Source organism: Prionailurus viverrinus, chromosome E2 (genome assembly GCF_022837055.1).
Source record: "Prionailurus viverrinus isolate Anna chromosome E2, UM_Priviv_1.0, whole genome shotgun sequence".
In the NCBI taxonomy this organism is placed as follows: domain Eukaryota; kingdom Metazoa; phylum Chordata; class Mammalia; order Carnivora; family Felidae; genus Prionailurus; species Prionailurus viverrinus.
Genome location: NC_062575.1, coordinates 14,273,677 through 14,290,807, shown reverse-complemented (window position 1 = coordinate 14,290,807; position 17,131 = coordinate 14,273,677). Strand labels below are relative to the sequence as shown.

The following is a 17,131-nucleotide window of genomic DNA, read 5'->3' as shown; positions in this document are numbered from 1 at the left end:
GCTTTGTCTCTCTCTGTCTCAAAAAAATAAATAAATAAACATTAAAAAAAAATTAAACAAACAAACAAAAAGATCAGAATGGCTTTTTTCAAACAATTCATGAAACAGGCAGTATCCCCATGTAGCAATAGAAAGAAGCTGTAGACAAGAAAAGGTTTTTAAAGACAGAAAGGGAGTGGAGAAAGAAAATGACTAGCAGAGGCCCCTGGGTGGCTCATTCGGTTGGGCGTCTGACTTCAGCTCGGGTCATGATCTCACAGTCCGTGGGCTCGAGCCCCGCATTGGGCTCTGTCCTGACAGCTCAGAGCCTGGAGTCTGTTTCAGATTCTTTGTCTCCCTCTCCCTCCCCCGCTCATTCTCTGTCTCTCAAAAATAAATGAACATTAAAAAAAAAAAAAAAGGAAAGAAAGAAAATGACTAGCAAAGGATGCACTGTTTCAGGCAAAGTTGCCTTCCTAATGGGACCAGAAGGGGTCTGCCAAGAGGATTATCTCACTAGGACTGACCAGGTAATTCCATGTTGACTAGCTAAAGGTTACATTCCTTTAAAGGTTAAAGGTTGAAACTACAATTAAGTTAGGTATTAAATCTTGGTTTGCTGACTTGGGATTTAGCACAGGTGACTCCATTTTGGGCCTGCTGTCTCCTTTTTAACACTCACACCAGCCCCATGCCCCATTCCAGAGCTAGATCAAAGCTTAGCTTCCTGGAATGTGCCACGGGATTCTGGCTCTGTGTCCGGAAAGGCTTATGCTAGTTAAGTGAATGCTTTGAGTGCCTTCCTCTGCCCCCAGCAAACTGATGGTAAGGTACTTCTGAAGCCTTTCGATCCCCACAGGCCAAGTTGCTGGCTCTGGTTGTACATGCGCTGCATTGTAAGTGTTGTTTACCGCCTGTCTCCCCAGGGTCACTGTTGAGAGAGGCAGGGCCATCCTGTTTGGCTTCGCATCTCCTCCCACAAAAACAGGCCCTGGCCCGGGCCCTGGCCCACAGTGGGTGCTCAATAGATGTCGGGAGAGGGATTGGAAGGGTGAAGTTAACTGATGGGAAGTCAGGATTGTCTGACCACAAAGCCCAGTATAGCTTATTGGGCTCCGGTTTGGGGACCAGAGTGTTTGAAGTGGACTCCTGATCCCTCGAGCAGATGACTCTGCAAAGAGAGACAGGCAGCAAATGAGAACATTAATTCTAGCTGGAAGTGGGGAGAGCTTCCTCTCCTGGTCTTCCCACCCTGGTAGCCTGGCCCTGGGGCCACTCAGAGAGTGTGGGCATCTCACAGGCCAGGGCTCTCTGGTGCTGGTGGTTCCTCCCAAGCATCTTTCCTGTTAGGGAAATGAGTACCCGCCAGAAGCCTGGTGTGGGCCACGGCAGCTCTCATAGGGTCGGGCTATAGCTGAGTGCTAGCCTGGCCTTGGCTGCCTCATACTTTTCTCACTTGCCACATTGAACCTCCAGGATTTGCTGCCTAAGGGACATGTACCTCCGCCCACCTGCACAGCCAGCCCTGAGAAGAGCAACCTGCAGCTCAGAGATGTAGGGACACAGGTGACCTCCCTGAGTGCTCTTGGCCCTCCTGGGAGTCAGCAGCAGATGTGAGATCGTGGGGAGTCAGGGAGGCCTTGCTGCTTTGGGCCATGGGCACAGCAAGAGCAAACTGACCTGAAGTACCACAGTTCTGGGAATTAGGGTGCTGATTTGGGGTTTTGACTTGATTCTCTTCTCTTTTTTTAGTTATAATTCACAAACCATAAAGTATACAAATTCAGAGATGCCCAGCTGGCTCAGTCGGTGGAACATGTGACTCTTGATCTCAGGGTCATGAGTTCGAGCCCTACGTTGGGAGTAGGGATTACTTAAAAAAATAAAATATTTTAAGGGCACCTGGGTAGCTCATCCACCTTCGGCTCAGGTCACGATCTCGCGGCTTTTAAGTTTGAGCCCAGCATCAGGCTCTTTGCTAACAGCTTGGAGACTGGAGCCTGCTTTGGATTCTGTGTCTCCCACCCCCTCTGCCCCTCTCCCATTCTTGTTCTGTCTCTGTCTCTCTCAAAAATAAACATTAAAAATTTTTTTTGATTAAAATAAATCAATAAAATCTTTTTAAAAATTAAAAACAATATACAATTTAGTGGGTTTTAGTATTTTGACATAGTTGTGCAAACATCACTGCTATGTAATTCTGCAACATTCTCCTCACTCCAAAGAGAAACCCTGTACCAGTTAGCAATAACTCCCCATGTCTCCCTCCCCCATCCCCTGGCAGGCACAAGATACTCTCTGTCTCTATAGATTTGCCTGCTCTGAACATTTCACATAAATGGAATCATCATGCAGTACATGGCCTTCTGCATCTTGCTTCTCTTACTTAACAAATGTTTTCAGGTTGGTGCATTTTATAGCATATATCAGAACCTCATTCCTTTTCATTGCCAAATAATAGTCCAGGACACGGATATGCCATGTTCCGTTTATCCATTTATCAGTTGATGTACTTTGGGGTTTGTGATCTTGTGATACATGGTTAAAAAAAAAAATACGGGGCGCCTGGGTGGCTCAGTCAGTTGGGCGTCCGACTTCGGCCCAGGTCACGATCTCACGGTCCGTGGGTTCGAGCCCCGCATCGGGCTCCATGCTGACAGCTTGGAGCCTGGAGCCTGTTCCAGATTCTGTGTCTCCCTCTTTCTCTGACCCTCCCCTGTTCATGCTCTGTCTCTCTCTGTCTCAAAAATAAATAAACATTTAAAAAAAAAAAAAACGTATTTGGTCTTCATCCCTGGTTCTGGCACAGAGCTCCTAAAACCCTTGGAATTTCCTAAGTGTTGAAAATGATAAAGGTGTCTTTTGTTAGGTTAGTGAGGTGACTTGGATGCCCAGAAGGATGGGGGCTGGTTGCCAGGAGGACCAGCCATGTGATGAGAGGGTTGAACTTTCAACCCAACCTTCGAGAAGGAGAGAGGGACTGGCGATCGAATCAGCTGCCAGTGGCCAGTGATCTAATCCATCATGCCTATGTAATGAAGCCTCCTTAAAAACCTAAAGGATGGGGTTTGAAGAGCTTCCAGGTTGGTGAACACGTGGAGATTCGGGGCAAGTGGCACCCCCAGAGAGCACGGAAGCTCTCTGTGCCCCTTCCCACATGCTGTGCCCTGTGCGTCTCTTTTATCTGACTCTTCCTGAATTACATCTTTTTATGATAAACCAGTGATCTAGTAAGTAAAATGTTTCGCTGAGGACCATGAGCCACTCTAGCAAATTAACGGAGCCTAAGGAGGGGGTTGTGGGAACCTCTGGTCTGTAGCCAGTCATGAGAAGCAAAGGCGACACCCTGGATCTCTGGCTGGTGTCTGAAGCAAGGGAAGGGCAGTCTTGTGAGAGTGAGCCTTCAGCAGTGGGGTCTGACGCTACGTCCAGGTAGATGGCATCAGAATGGAGTTGAACTGTAGGACACCCACCTGGTATCAGAAAAAACACATCAGAGTTGGTGTCAGAACCTTAGGGTTGTTTCCATTTTCTAGCCACGATGAACACTTATGCCGTGAACATTTCTACGCAAGTCCTGTGTGGACATGTTTTGGGCCCTCTTGGGAAACACAAGGGGTGGAAGTACACCTCTGGTGACTCTGTTTAACTTTTTGAGGCACAGTTGGCTTACTCCTTGCCTCAGTTTAATTTGAGTGAGTCACTCTCCCACCTGGTTCCCGCGTCTGGTTCTCTAACGATCCCTGATCATTAGACCGTGACTTGTTTGGACAATTGAGCATCTTGAGTGTATGGCCTGTGCTCGGGCCACTCTTATCACGCAGCACCACCCTGTCACCTCCTCGCTGTCTATTCCCCTGTCCCACCCCCTCCCTCTCTGTCCACTTTCTGCCACCGCTGAAATAGAAAGCTTTCTGGGGAGCAGATGGCCTGGACCTCTCCACTTCTGGGCCTGGAACCACTCAGGCCCCCAGCTCTTGGCCTGGGCACAGGGGCAAGTGCTCGTTGCTGCCATCTGTCCAGGCTGCTTAGCAGCCACGATCTTTGCCCAGCATGGATACATCATCCCCTGCAGGCCCAGCGGTCAGAATGTTCTAAAATTGCACATACTTGTGTGTGGAAGGGCAGGTGAGTACTGCTCCCTGCCAGGCCATGGGCTGCAGGCCGAGGCACATGGGACTCACCTGCAGCCCCAGCACCTGGCACAGTCGGGGCTCAGGAGGTGCTGAGAGCCTGGGAGCAATGGAGGAAAGCATGCAGTTAGACAGGTGCGAGGTGACATCTGTGTGTGTGAGTGAGCGACGTGTCCGACCGGGATGAGGCTGGGCTGTGGCAGGATGAGAGCCAGACCTCCAGCTTGCAGGGCAGTTGAGTGCTGAACACGTCGCACTGCTGGGAGAGGACCCAGGGGCCAAGGCTGGCAGAGAGGACACCAGGAGAAGTGACATCTGGGGCCGGGCAGGATGAGGCACTAGCACGTTGCTCACACTGAGACAAGAACCACTTTGAAGCTTTGAAGAGACAGTAGTAGCTTTATTTATTTTTTTGAGATAAAATTCCCCTTTTAAAATATACAGTTCATTGGTTTTTAGCATATTCACAAGGTTGTGCCACCGTCACTACTATCTCACATTTTCACCATCCCACAAAAAGCCCTGGAATCGCCTTACCTTGACCACTGTCACCATATTGCGGCCAGCTGGTCTGTCACGGCGCACAGAGCCCACCTCCCAGGGCCCCACCCTCTGGTGCTCTGTGTCACTTCCACAGGTCCAGGACCAAAGCCCCCAGTTGCCATGGTAATTCTTGGCCCGGGTTCAGGCAGTCATTCAGCAGATGCCCGATGGGTGTCCGCTGAGTACCAGGGACGGCCCTGGGGGCACACCTGTGCTAGGACAGGCACGTTCCTCGTCAGAGAAGAGATGAGTGGGGGTGGGAGGGAGCAGCAGCCCTCCCTGCTGTGTCGTGAGGTAGAACTGGGACAGGTGCACTGTGCAGTTACAGCACACACACACCACACTACACACACACACACACACACACACACACCTCCCTGCTGAGGCAGCACCCTGCTGGCTGTTGATACCAGATGAAGAGCAAGAGGCGGTGGGTGCCGTTGGGGGGGGGGGGGAGAGGCAGCATCTAAGAGTACGAGGGCTTTGGGTGGTGAGGCAGCGCCGGGGAACCTGGTGACACACGGCACTGATTGGAGCTCACTCTGCCATTCTCCATGCTGAACTCTGTGTCTTCCTTTCCTTGGAAGAACTCAGCAGGTAGGGGTCAGGCCTGTGTATGAACATCAAGGAGGCAGGGGTCAGGCCCGTATATGAACATCAAGGAGGCAGCTGAGAATTGAACAGTGTGTCTAGAAGTTAGGAAGTCCTCGGTCTTGGAGCCCAGAGTCATGTTCTGAAGGCAGAGGGTGGCCTTGTGTCACCTCTGCAGAAAGGTCTGTTCTGTGGCCTGGTGGTAGACGGAGCTGTGGCCAGCACACCAGCAGTGTGGCCTAGAGGGCACCGTTGGTCCCTCACACAGGTTGACTTTGGGGCATTGCCAGTGTCCCCGCACAGACTGCACCCTGAGTTCCACATCTCCTGGGGACCTCTGAGGTCCCTGCTCAGGGGACCAGAGAGGAGTGGTCATGAGAAAGCTTACTCAGAGTCTAGCTTCTTTCCTCCACTTGCCCTCACCTTCTGCCCATCTGTGTTCTCTTCAATCCATATCTTTTGTAGAACTTTCTGAACACTGTTAATAGCCGTAATCTTGGTGGCTCTCACCAGCCTGTCACCCTCTGCAGACCCTTCGCCACCCCCTGGCGGCAGCTCTCCAGAGGCCCTCGTCCTTCATCCTCTGCTTTTCTCCCCCAGGTTATCCTGAAGGATCTGGAGGTGTTGGCAGAAATTGCTTCCTCCCCTGCAGGCCAGACAGATGATGCAGGCCCCCTTGATGGCCCTGACCTCCGGGTCAGCCACTCAGAGCTTCAGGTGCCTACCCCTGGCAGAACAAACCTGCTGAACACTTCTGGTAAGTAGTGCCCTTATGGTTACAGCCTCAGGGGGCCTGGGAGTACTAGTGCTCGGTCTCCTCCTGGATCAGGCACTCCTTTGGGCCATCCCTCTCAAGCCCAGGATCTCTCCTGGGGTGTGAGCAGTCAGAAGTCCCCTCTGCTCTCTGAGAGGCAGGCGGACCTTGCCCTCCTGTTGCCTCCCCACCCCCATGAGAGGCCTTCACATCCCCTTTTCCTCATCATCCTGCACCATTCATACTTCTGAGCCATTTGCTAAATATAAAACCATCTGAGTCAGCGGATCCTCTCTTTTGCTGGGGCAGCGTCTCCCCAGCCAGGAATCAGGGGGCTTTGGAGCCTTGAGTCTCACAGGTGGAAGACCAGGCAGCCATTTCCTTCCTCTTTGGGGAGCTAAAAATAGCAAACAACATGGCAGGCAGCCCAGGCCGGAGAGGGGTAATTCAAACAGGATGTTTCCAGGCAGTCCTTGGACATGAAGGTGGCTGTGGTGTTCCTGGGGCTCGCCCCTTGGGGTCATTCCAGATAGCAGGTGGCTCTTCTCCCTGGGCCAGTGCAACTCCCAACTCCTTCCTCCCAGGCAGACGCCAGTTTCCTCCGGCGACGTCATCCTGGAAAATGCCAACGATGCGAGTTGACAGGAAAGTCCCTAGCAAATCTTGGGTGTTCGCCTGGGTTGTCTCTTTGTCCCCTGAGTGAGTGGCTCTTGATTTCCAGATACGAGGTCCTCGATGGCTCCTCCTTTGATGCAGAAGCCAGATGTCAGATCGATTCAGGGCCTTTCGGCTGCAGCTCCCCTTCCACTGCTCTAGCAGGCAGGGCCTCTGAAGGCGGCTGGTACCCGGCCCTGAGTACCCCTGCTTGGTGGTGCCGCTGGGGCCCTGCGGGCCTGACTGCACCCCAGGGCTGCCGGGCCGAGTCACAGAAGGCTCGTGCGTTGAATATGTCTTCCTGGTGACACTTGATGTCAAGGGCTCCCCCAGCTCCTGCAGTGGGGTGTCACATAGGACCCCAGGCTTTAGGCCACTGCTGCTGCACATGTTCTTTCTGCAACTGGTCCCAAGTTTCTAGCTGTCTCTGACTGAAGCAAGGAAGGAGTAAGGGACTCTCGTGGCAGCCCGGTTTCCTTCTCTTGTTTCTCCAGGATGCAGTGGCTTCCTTGCCTAGGAGCCCGGTTTCCTCCAAGCAGTCAGAGGCCATGGCCGGGAGGCTCCCACATCCTGACCCTGGGACACTTGGTGAGGGTCCCACCCTCTGTCCCACAGCCCGGGAGTCCGTTTTCCATCCTGTGTCCCACATCAGCACTTGGGGGTCCGCCTAAATTCCCAGGGACAGATGGCAGAAATGCCAGGGGCTGAGTGTCGGCACACAGCCGCGATGTGGGGGTCCCACTGAGAGAGGAGAGGAGCAGCAGTGAGGGGATGAGGGTGACAAGTGACTGGAAGAGGGCAGCAGCCAGGAGAAGGCATCCGCGGGTCAGAGCCAGCCCTAGATCTCCCTCCCCAAGAAGCAGTTGTCTGGCATCTTCTATCCTCCTCAGAGTGGAAAAGGAGAGAAAGCCAAACGGAGGCAGCTTCGCCCTGGGCAGGGGAAGGACACCTTCATCTCCGGACTCTCTGGGATTTGTCCCTCCATTTTCTGAGGTGTTTTCTTTTTCTCTGGGCACCAAGAAGCTGATGACTAGAATGCTTACTCATTAGTGGAGGGATGGGCTGGAAAATGGCCTGGGGTCCAGGTGGGGTGTGTGCCCTGGGGAGGCCCAGACAGGGAGCTCCTCGAGGTGCCATCTCAGCCGCTTGGGAGTAAGAACTGAGAGTGTCTTCGATGGCAACGTCCTCTGAACCTTGGCTGCTGCTGGCCCTGCCAGGATAGGTGGGCCCCTAATGAGGCTGAGGTGGTGAAGATTTGCCCCAGCTCACCAGGGCTGTCAGACTGGCTCACATCAGCCAGGGACTCACCCTGAATTCTTAGAAAAACAACCAAGTATGCCAGATGGGAAGAAATTCCATCCTGGAAAGAACACCAAGGAAGTGCCTGCAGCCAATAACTCTTCTTGCTTCAAGGATACACGGTACCGTGGGCCATGTGCTCTTAGCCTGAGACTCACACACGTTCACTGCACAGGGTGTGGGAACCACACGTGCGTGCATGTCCACAGCTGGCACCAGATTTTTCAGATGGGTTCATGATTTTAAAAGGTTAAGGTCAAGTTCAAACCAGTAAGAAGCACATAGGAAACCAAAGTTAGGCCCTGTCCCATCTCCTGCCTCAGCTGCCTTGGGGAGGGCACTGGCCAGGCACCAAGGATGTTGGGGTTGGCTGTTTAGGTCAGAAAGCATGCGGGAAGTATACACTCATTCATCTGTGGGCTGCTCTTTCCCCTGTTGCTTCTCAGGCATGCAAGAGGGTCATTCTGTCTGTTTCCATCTGGCCGTGCACGGGGACAGAAGTTACAAGGCCAGACCCTCTTCCTGTTTGGATTTTGCTTTCCTCTGGCCCTCTGGCTCTCCAGGGCACAGCTCTGAGAACATGCCGACTGCAGAGCACCACCACCCCCGCCCCCCACCGTAAAGGGTCTTTCTCTGGAAAGCCAAGGAGGCAGGGAGCCTAGCAAAGATGAAATCAGCAGCATTTGTAGAGAAGCCTGCCTGCTCACTGGGTCTGTAAACTCAAATAGTGCAGATATAATGCAAGGGTTGGGGCAGCATCACACGCCTCGGTAGTGCCACAGCAGTGGTCCCAGGGCCCACGAGGCAGAGTTGCCCACACAGGATTTTCCTCCCACCTGTGCAAACATCTCTCCCTCCAGCACAGAGCCATGCAGGCAGAAGCATTGGTCTTGTTGCTCCCACCCCACTTCATTGCTGACCTTCACAGAGCCCCAGGCTGGGACCTTCAGGAGTGGAGCTGCCTGGGTGGGCAGGCCTGAGGAAAACCAATAGAGGGATCCCACATTTTGCTGTCTCTCTAGACTGTGATTTGGTGAAATGAAATGAAAACGACCACTTGGGTCTCCTATGACTTGGCAACTTTTGTGCGTTCTCTGCCCGTCTCCACTCAGGGAGATTCTGGCTGAGGCCCCGTGGGCTCTGGGGAGAGGGGTGATGAGCTCCCTTTGAGCAGACCTGAGGGGCCTAACCCTGAGTCTGAGCAGAAGGCTCAGCAGAAGCAGGAGACCTCTGGGATCCGTCCCTCATTTGAGATGTGCCTGGCCCTCCTGGGGCCTGAATGTTCCTGCTGCAAGGGAGGGAGCAACCTTGGCCAGGCACAGCAGCAGTGTGGCATTCAGGGGCCAAAGATCACCCCAGGACTGATGTTTGCACCCCAAATCCCATCTTTCCTATGCTTCCTTTCCAGCCAAGGGGGCACATTCTTGGTGGGATAACTGCTCATGTTATCATGCCCCACAGGGCTCTCTGGTCCAACGTGGAATTTGATCCCAGTTCTAAAATCATGGGCGGAAATGAAATGTTCTGATTCCATTTCATTCCTTGTAGCCCAGGCTGGTGTGGCCAAATTCATAAACCAGTTCTAGAAGAAACCCAGGAAGCCATCCCTGGGCATTTTTCCCAGTAGTAAGGGTGACTCTAGTACATTGAGCTTGTTTGGACCGGACACTGTTCTGAGCACTTCCCATGTGTCAGCTCACTGAACCTCACGGTGGGTGAGCCCAGCTCCTCACAAGAACCGTGGGAGGAAGCACCGTTGTTATTCTTACCTGGGAGGGGGGCTTGCGATAGGTGTTGGTGCCGACCTAGGAGCTTAGCCTGAGAGTCTGCTCTCTTTACTCCCGTGTTAGAGGACAAGAGCACTTGCCCAGCACCAGAAGCTTCCATCGCTCAAGATGGGGAAGAGAGCAGCAGTGGCCAGGCCAGCAGTCCAGGCTTCTCCCTTAGGGCATATCCTGGCATAGCCTTTGAGTGTATCCCTTCTCTTCACAGTGACTTCAGGCACCCCATTCTGGCCTCAGCCACCTCAGCAACTCATCCCTCTTGCTGCCTCCACTTCCTCCAGCCACACCAGACCATTTCCCAGCCCCCAAAGCCTTCTCTGTTGCTCTTGGAGCCTTAAAAGGCCTTCTTCCTACATACTCTTCAGAGAGTGTAAAAGAGCATGGGTGTCAGGGTCAGGAAAATCTAGGTTGTACTCATCCCTAAAAGGCCAGAGTCACATGCCCAGTAAGGATCAGTACCTGTCTTTCAGAGTTTGTCATCGTGATGGAAGGAGGGGGTGCCAGAGCTGGCCACCTTGTCACCACTGCTGTGTCGAAGGCTCCCCGAGCACCACTGCCCAGGTCTTCACTAGTCTGCAGGTGGAGAGCCTCACCCTCTCCATGCCAGGCCCAGTCTCGATGAGGGACCTGAGGCCCCTGCCTCCCATCTCCCTTCAGTGCTGCCCTTGGCCTGGCCCCGACTCAGCAGCAGTCTTTCCTGATGCAGCCTCTCTCTCCTGCCGGGTCAGCTGGAAGTTCCTCCTGGGCCCTGCCGTGGCCCATTAGCTTATCTCTTGCTCTGAACCAGGCAGCCGGAAAGCCTCCCAGATTTGGGCTGCTGCCGGGGGCAGAGGGCTCCCCAGCCTCAGCTGGGCCGGCTTGGAGAAAAGAGTGACTGCCTCTTGGATCGAGTCCCATGGGTGCCACGGCTGCAGCATCTCAGCCACCCTTTCATCCATGCAGCTGAGGGGTTTGGCCCGTCCGATTCAGCAGACTCCATGCCTCCTAAGACCCCCCTGTATCACAGGCGTTTGCCTCCCTTTCTTCCAGCCCCTTGGTTCTGTGGGGGAAGCTGCCCCTTCCCCACCTGCGTCCCTGGGTTCCATGCCAGCCTCCCGGTCATGCAGCCCCCTCCTCAGAGCAATTCTTGTGCCAGGCTCTGTGCTAGGCTCCTCATCCCTGTGAAGTTCACAGACAGGAACCAGCCCTGGATCTGCCCTGGGCCGCTGGCCTTTCCTCTACGCTCTCTGGGTGGCGGATCGAGATGCCCATGCGAGGGACTGTCCGGGCACCTGGGCCCCAACCCACAGAGGGAGAGGAAAGGGGCTGAGAGGGTGGGGAGCTGAGCAGGGACCCTGCTGGGTCTGGGCTGGGCCACTAAGGTTTTCGCATCTGGTTTTGTTGAACTGTAACTCACATTGCCTATTGAGGCCAGAGCTATTTTTATCCTGACATGTGAGGCTCCTTCGCGTCATAGCCACAAAACTCAATCTAAAACATCCCAGGGAAGGTTGTTTGTGAGACGTTCTGCAGATTCTCATGTCGCCACATCAGGTTTCACTTAGCAACATCTGCATGGCTGGCTCCCTGGCTGCCCACCCCACCAGCCCGGTTTTGTATACAGAGTGCTCCCGACAGCATCTGTCTGCCCCACGGCCAGCCAGCAGTCACGTGAACTTCCTGCCAGAGCCCACTTCTCCAGACTTCAAACCAGAAATTCGAGGCGGGCAGCATTCAGCTGAGGGGCTGGTCCTTGGCAGGATCAGGGAATGGAAACCCCGCTCTCCTTGGCCCTTCGAAGAGTGTGACTCTCCTGAGACCCAAGGCTAGGTCGTTCCCAGCCACCCCCCCTTCCTGGGCCCCAGCTCACACCCCATTTTGGTGGGCCTGGAACACTGCATTCGTCAATGCCACCCGAGTAAAAGCGTCCCAGGCCTGGCGTCCCAGCGCCTCCCCTGAGCACAGTGTTGGAGGGCCTGCCCAGAATCAGGTGCTGGGGTCCTGTCCAGGCTCTGCCCCTTCCTAAAGGAAGCCCTGAGCCCAGGGCTCCACTCTGCAAGAGCGCCCGGCCCTGGGGCCCCACTCTGCAGGAGAGCCCGGCAGAGGTGGCTTTTATCAGAGCTATTGAGAAAAGAAGCCGATTCCCTGCCCAGCTGTCGAGGGTGAGGTGATGGAGGGCCGGAGGTGGACAGAAATGGCCAGCGAGGCACTTTGCACTCCCACGGGGAGGAACAGGCTGCAGTTGGGCAGAAATTCGTTCTGTTGAGAGAGGCCCATCATCCATGTAGTCACACTCCCGGCATGAGTTTGCTGACTCGCCGCCCCACCTCCTCCTCCCCCTGCAGCCCTGCCTGAGAACGTCTCTCAGGTTCTGACTCAGGCCAGCCGGGCCTGAGGGGCTGGTTAGTCAGAAAAGTGGTGGGCCGGTGGGAAACGGAGGCAGGAGGAGACCGAGTAGGTCCTCACCCTGTCCGTGGTGAGCACTAAGCTGCTCCCCGTCCCTGACCAGCCCACCCAGGAAGGGCTGTCTCTCCTGCCCGGACCTGCCATTTCTATACAGTTGGGCCAGGATTGCAGTGAGCTTTCTGAGGCTCCCAGCCCAGTCCTGCAGAGGCTCCTCCTCGAGAGAGTCCATTCTGGTGGGTGGGAGCCTGAGGGACAAAATTCCCTACCCCAACAGCTGCAGGCCCCAGCAGGCCGGGCCCCAGTAGCTCCCTGACACTCCCATAAGCCTGGTCTGGGTCGCAGGCAGGCTCCCGGCCCCCCACTCAGTTTGCTCTTTGTAGCCTTTAAACAGTTGGGAGCGCTGGGAGGGCTGAGCTGTGGAAGCTTTCCCAGCAACCACTACTGTGAGAATGTGAGTCACTTGACATGGCTTCTCCCAGATGTCACTCTGCCCTCCTCCTGCCTCCCACAAAGGGCCTCAGCGCCAGGGGCCGCGTGCAGGCCTGGACATCGAGAGTTGATTGTGCGGCCCAGAGGGGGCTTTGGCTGAGAAGACCAGGAATGTGTTCAGAGCAGCCCCAAGCCTTTCCTTCTGCTGTCTTAGGCCAGCCGTCAGCGGAGAGACGGGCAGATCTGCCTCCCCGAATGTGGGGCCGGGGATGGGGGAGTCACAGATAATCATACCCTCTTCTCCTCACAGCCTCCCTGCCTCCCAGCAGAGCACTGTGACCGTGTCCCAGATCTGAAATCTCTTCACTCAGAGACTTTCCAGACTGTCCCCCAGCCCTCAGTCATCCATTTGAAGACCCAGAGAATGGGAACAGGTTGCCCCTTGCAGTGTTCTGTTGGAGTCACGGCGTGTTTGCGAATAGCAGCAGCCCCCGTTCATTGGGCACAGACTGTGTGGCAGGCCCCCCGGTCCCAGTACATTCAATGTGTTGTCTCATTTAATAAGGGCTCTTATTGAGGGTGCCTGGCTGACTCAGTTGGTGGAGCATGCAACTCTTGATCTCAGGGTTGTGAGTTCAAGCCCCACCTTGGGCATAAGGATTACTTAGTAAAAAAAAAAAAAAAAAAATTAACTGAAGGAATAGGGGCTCTTAATGCCCCCACTTTATAGATGAAGAAACCGAGGCTTAGGATAAGAGACTTACCCCAAACTGTGCCGCTAGTAAGCGGTAGACATCTGATCTGAACCGGGTCTAATGGATTCCCAAGCCTTGCTCTAAAACACTATGCTTGATGTTTCCACCTGCCCGAGATACCGGGCCCTTTGGAAATGGAGACTGTAGCCCCACATCAGGGAGTATTTATGATCACTCCCTGTTTGGTTTCCTTTGTCTTTAGGAACCCAAATGGTCCTAAGCCTGGAAATGATGTAGGTTGGAGGGTATATATACAGAAACAAGCCGACAGGGATACAGGGAGCCATCACAAATGAGCACCCAGGAGAAGGTTCCAGTCCACACACACCGCCAGTGTTGAGGGTATGCAGCCAGGCCACCGTGGGCAGTGTGGGGACAGGGAGGAGGTACTTTAACAGCTGTATCTGCAGCCACCTCTTCAGAGATCAGCCCCAGCTGGGCCCAGGGTAACTCAATCTGTAAGAATGTGACACTTGATTCTGCAAACAGCCCCACTGGGCCAGGGAGCAGAGACTGTTTGCCATTCCAGAGTCACTCAGGACCTCCCAGGCCAGGCTGTTCCGGGCAGGGACCCAGAGCAACACTCTGCAAACATCAAGTTCAGTGAGGCCTGCCCTCGAACTGGCCTTCTTACTCCAGGCTCGCCCCTTGCATGCAGTTCAAGGGGGCTGTGTAGAGATTCTCAGGAGAGAGGATAGTAGTTTGAAGGCGTGACTCCTGGTAAGGAATGCTCACAGACTGACTCACAGCTGGGAGAAGTGAAACAAAAAGGCACCTTTTCCAGTTCCCAGCCACTTCCCCACCAGGAGCACTCAAGGACGTAAGGGAAGCCTGAGTTGAGCAAAAAACTACTGAAAGGAGGGTTTTACTGCTTCTTCTGACCACTGACATCTAATGAAGTCAGCCCATGGGGCTCCCATGTAGGGCTTGCTTCTGGTACTGTGGATGGTTCCACACATTCATGTTTTGTGCTTGGGGCTGATGCTTCTGGGAGGAGATACCCCTGACACAGCCAAGCTTGGTTCCCTGTTTTATGCAGGCGTGTGGCCACCCTCTCCCTGGTCTGGGGAGGAAGTCAGGGCTTTAGAGCCAAAGAGAGGCCAGCCTGGAAAGTGATGGCCCCGATGTCTCTGTCAGCCACTCTACTTCCCCCAGTGTCGTCCCTGAGTTCCCAGAGGGCGGCGGCCAGGTGCTTTCTCCAGACAGTATCAGTGTCTCTGTGTCCTCAGTATTGGCAGGGTCTTAGCTCCGGTCTTCTGCCTCCTGCTTCCTAACTACTAGCCCCAAACCTCCCCAAGCACCAGTGCCCAAGTGATGGGCGGCCTGTGTAGCTGTTGGGAACATGGGCCCTGAAGACCAGCTGCCTGGGCTCAGAGACCACCACTCACCGGCTCTGTGTCTTTGGCTAATCCTCAGCCTAATTCACAGCTTCTCCACATATATGATGAGAATAATAATAGCACATATTTTCAAGTATTGATTTGAGGATTAAATTAGATACTATGCGTAAAGGTTTTAGATATGCATGGCACATAGTAAGTTCTCAGTAAATGGTAACTGCTGGTTGGCTCTTAAGATGCCATATTGGGGAGATGTTGGTCAAAGGGTACAAACTTCCCATTAGAGGTTAATAAGTTCTGGGCATCTAACATAAAAACAGTGATTATAATTGGTAAGACTATACTTAAAAAGACTATACTTGAAAAATGCTAAGAGAGTAGATTGTAAATTTTCTCACCACAAAAAACAATGGACAGATGAACAAAGAAAAAACAAATGAAGGTATTGGCTAACTCCACAGCTCTATGGTAATCATTTTGCAATGTATACACGTATAAAAACAATACATTGTGCACCTTAAACATATATAATGTTATACGTTAATGTTACCTCAATAAAGCTAGACAAAAATACAATATAAAAAAAAGTAAAGCATCTAGGGGCACCTGGGTGGCTCGGTCAGTCAAGCATCCAACTCTCTTGATTTCAGCTCAGGTCATGATCTCACGGTTTGTGAGATCAAGCCCTGCGTGGGGCTCTGCACTGTTAGCAAGGAGCCTGCTTGGGGTGCTCTCTCTCCTCTTTCTCAAATAAACCTTAAAAAAAAACAACAAAGCATCTAAAAAAGAAAGCCGATATCATATTATACTGGGACAGTTGGAGATCCATCTACATGCAAAAGAATTCAGACTCCTTCTTCACACCATATACAAAAATTAAAATAGATCAGAGACCTAAATGTAAGAGCTATGTTTTTGAAAAAACAACTTTTAGAAAGAAGCATACCAGTAAATCTTTATGACCTTCCCATCCACTAGGATGGTTATAATCAAAAGACAGGTAATAACAAGTGTTGGCAAGGATGTGGGAAAATTGGAACCTCATGCCCTGCTGGTGGGAATGCAAAACGGTGCAGCACTGTGGAGAGCAGTCGGGCAGTTCCTTAGAACTTACACATAGAGGCACCATAGGATTCAGAAATTCCACTCGTGGGTATATAGCCAAAAGAAATGAAAACCTGTACACACAAAAACTTATACATGAATGTTCATAGCAGCATTATTCTCTCTTTTTTTTTTTAATTTTTTTTAACGTTTATTTATTTTTGAGACAGAGACAGAGCATGAACAGGGGAGGGTCAGAGACAGAGGGAGACACAGAATCTGAAACAGGCTCCAGGCCCTGAGCAGTCAGCACAGAGCCCGATGCGGGGCTTGAACTCACAGACGGTGAGGTCATGACCTGGGCCAAAGTCGGACGCTTAACCGACTGAGCCACACAGGCACCCCTATTCTCTCTTTTTTTTAATTAAGTAAGCTCTACACCCAATGTAGGACTTGAAGTCATGACCCCAAGATCAAGAGTCTCATGCTCTACTGACCGAGCCGACCAGGTGTCCTGCAGCATTATTCTTAATAGCTAAAAAGTGGAAGCAACCAAACGTCCGGCAACTGATGAATGGATAAATGTGGTATATCCATACAATGGCAGATTATTCAGCCACAAAAAATGAATACAGAGTGGACACAGACTACAACATGGATGAACCTTAATTAACTATTATGCCAAGTGGAAGAAGCCACATACTATATGATTCCTTTAATACAAAATGTCCAGAATAGGCAAGTCCATTGAGACAGAAAGTAGATTAATGATTGGCAGTAGCTGGTGGAGGGAAGAATGGGGAGTGACAGCTAGTGGGTGCGAGATTTCCTTTTGGGGTGATGAAAATGTTTTGGAATTGGTGGTGATCAATGCGCCATTTTGTGAATATACTGGAAACCACTGAATTGTACACTTTACAAGAATGAGCTTTATGATGTGTGGATTGTATCTGTTAAGCTGGTGTGTGTGTCTGTGTGTCTGTGTTTAAATGCCCTGTTAGTGCCTTGGGCAGGGGGGATGAGGATTCCTACTGTCTCTAACACCTCTTCCCAGCAGTGCTGTTACAAAAGAAAGACGAGGAAGTTCCATAGGTGTATGAATATACTACACGGGGATCAGCCAGGCATTCCATCAGCCCTGCTCTCATCCCTTCCATGCCGGATACCTTGCGGAGGGGAGCGTATGCTGGGCTGGATCTGGGAGAGGGGCTGAATCTGGCCCTTAGTGTATTTTCAGCTGGGATACATATCAGAGGGATACCCCGAATGTGCTTCTGGTTCTGAAGACAACTCTGCGCTTTGGAAGTCTTTATAGAGTACTAGTCTAAACGAGTGTCTTGGCCCAAAGAAGAAAAATGACAGATTTGAAAACACTGAGTGAAGATTGAAGCCCTTGGTAACATTTTGTCAGTGCGTGCTGTCTTCGATCCAACAGGTGTGC

The 17,131-nt window shown here is 52.5% G+C and overlaps 1 protein-coding gene across 1 annotated transcript in view; it reads left to right on the top strand.

Annotated features, from left to right (window-relative positions):
• VAC14 (VAC14 component of PIKFYVE complex) overlaps window positions 1–17,131 on the top strand; it is a 102,381-nt gene that overhangs the window by 44,902 nt on the left and 40,348 nt on the right. Inside the window, exon 13 of the mRNA XM_047835958.1 lies at window positions 5,847–6,003. Within this exon, the coding sequence (XP_047691914.1) occupies window positions 5,847–6,003 (157 nt within the window). The remainder of the gene's footprint in view (window positions 1–5,846; window positions 6,004–17,131) is intronic.